The sequence below is a fragment of the Branchiostoma belcheri genome, unplaced genomic scaffold (assembly GCF_001625305.1).
Source record: "Branchiostoma belcheri isolate BF01 breed outbred unplaced genomic scaffold, Haploidv18h27 scaffold43, whole genome shotgun sequence".
NCBI lineage: Eukaryota > Metazoa > Chordata > Leptocardii > Amphioxiformes > Branchiostomatidae > Branchiostoma > Branchiostoma belcheri.
In genome coordinates, this window is record NW_017804054.1 from 1096701 (window position 1) to 1098961 (window position 2261).

The 2261-nt window shown below is 49.8% G+C and overlaps 1 protein-coding gene across 1 annotated transcript in view; it reads left to right on the forward strand.

Annotated features, from left to right (window-relative positions):
• LOC109478211 (synaptotagmin-15-like) overlaps positions 1 to 2261 on the forward strand; it is a 6331-nt gene that overhangs the window by 2163 nt on the left and 1907 nt on the right. The window contains exons 6-8 of the mRNA XM_019779668.1: positions 245 to 365; positions 1598 to 1780; positions 2007 to 2137. Coding sequence (XP_019635227.1) covers positions 245 to 365; positions 1598 to 1780; positions 2007 to 2137 — 435 coding nt within the window. The remainder of the gene's footprint in view (positions 1 to 244; positions 366 to 1597; positions 1781 to 2006; positions 2138 to 2261) is intronic.

Sequence of the window (2261 nt, forward strand, 5' to 3'; positions counted from 1 at the left end):
GGAGGGAGGGAGAGGGGAGAAAGAGGGGGGGACGCGTAACGAACAAGCCAGAAGTTATTGAAGAACCAGCGGCCTACATTTCAAATTACGAGGTCGTAGTAGCATTGGTTAGCGAGCAGTCTGGACACTAAGCCATTAGTCGTTGAGTCTTTTCGATCCACGTCGACTTTAGGAACAATCAATTTTCATAGCAATATTAAGACAGAAACATTTTAACGAAAATATGCATATTGTGTTGTGCCAGGAAACGTCAGACCTGGGTGAGGTGCAGTTCTCCCTCACCTACAACAATCACCTGGAGCGGCTCACGGTGGTCGTGCTCAGAGCGAGGGGCATCAAGAAACCCACAGGGATGGCTGCAGTAGGTAAGTCGCTAGAGGGCGTCTTTTCTTCACTTCGCGAAACACGAGGTACTGACAGCCTGACTCAATCGCTCTGTTAAGCCTCGGTCACAACTCGCCGTGCGTGCTTTTTGTCCGTACGTTTTTGTCGTGGCTACGTCTGCTACGTTTTTTCTGCAAACGTAGGGTGGCCGGCCGAGGGAGTATGTCACTCGCAAGGTGTACGTACGTGGTCTGCACGACACGCCTGACCGTCAGCGGTTGCGTGCATCGTACGTTGCGCAAGTGGTAAGTGAGTTGTACGTGCTTACAACGTACGATCTCTGTGCGATTGCCACGTTGCCGCGTACAGGCCGTACCTACACGTGCGGCGTGCGCACGATTTCCTTACTCACTCGCACGTTGTAAGTGCGTGCACCTCCTGTTAACTTCATCATCACTAGCCGCCCTGGTGTCTTCCGCGGCCCGTTTCTTTGGATCTTGTCTGGTAGACTTCTTCTGAGCCTTCCTGGGCATCTTGGAGACGAGTTGGCAGTCGCCCGTCAAGTCGTCTTTATATAAGGTAGAAATAAGGTGCGTTGCGCGTGCGTTGCACGTGCGGAGCACCTAGTATGGTGCACGTGTGTTCTGCGTGGTCATTGAGCAGGTCAACTGGGAAGTGATCATGATGAGGAGTAAGCACGGATGACGCAAGCACCATGCGTGGCACTGACGTGCTTCGTGCGCTGTCCGTACAGCAATTGCACGTGAGAATAGTGAAGTTAGACTCACGGAGTCCGTACGTTGCACGCTCATAGGCTGTACGGGGCACGCGCGTCGCACGTACTCGCACGCACGTGTGGTAAATCCGCAGACCGCACGTAGAAAAAGTATTACATGCACTTAAGGTTCTACGGCGTGTCTGCGTGCTCCCAAATCCGTAAGATTCCGTACGGAGGCGGTACTCACCACGCACGGATGCCGTACGTTTGCCCACGTTTTTGCACGTAGACAGCACGCAGAAGCACGTACGGCGAGTTGTGACCGTCGCTTTAGCGGCCGCCAGACTGATGAACTGATTGGACCAGCGAAGAAACGTACTCCAAAAAACGAATCGTTTATGTCTAAAAATTGCAAAATACGCAGTACCTGGTCGGCTTAGGAACTGCTTAACCCCATTGACACATGTATGATCAGTACATCAACAGACGTTACCTTTTGCAGCACATCATTCCGAATGTTCCAAATAGTTTTTTTCCTGTAATTTGTACTTACAGACACTTGCGCACGTGTGACCCTGATGAACAGTAATCACGTGCTGAAGACAAAGAAAACCAACGTAGTCACCAACAGCAGCGACCCTCTGTACAACGAGAGCTTCAACTTCAAGCTAAGCCCCACGCAACTCGATACATCCAGCTTGAGCGTCGCCATACTACAGGTCACTCCCGGAGACGAAGGTTAGTGAAATGTATTAACAAACCGCAAGAGGGCGCCCCAACACAGGTAAAACCTGTCGACGAATTACTAGTAACATTTGTCATCATAAATGCTTATCAGTTGATGATTCATGGCAGATATACAATCAAAACTATCTTTTTACGATAGAATACGGTGGCTTGATTACAGAAACATAGAAAAATATCTCTTATGTCAAATATGCATGCATTGTTTTTTTTTATGTAGGATACGAACGCCAAGTTGGGCGTGTAGTGGTCGGGCCGTTCATGTATGCCCGAGGGAAGGAGCTCGAACACTGGACAGAGATGGTCAACAACCAGAAGGACATGGTCAAAAGATGGCATGCTCTCACACAGTGACGTCACTCAGTCCCAGTTCTCGCGAAGGTAGACGAGAACATCGGCACTTCTCGCGAGGGTTGAGAAAAACATCGGAACCTCGCGAGATTTTGAGATTCATGTACCTAATATCCTTATAAGG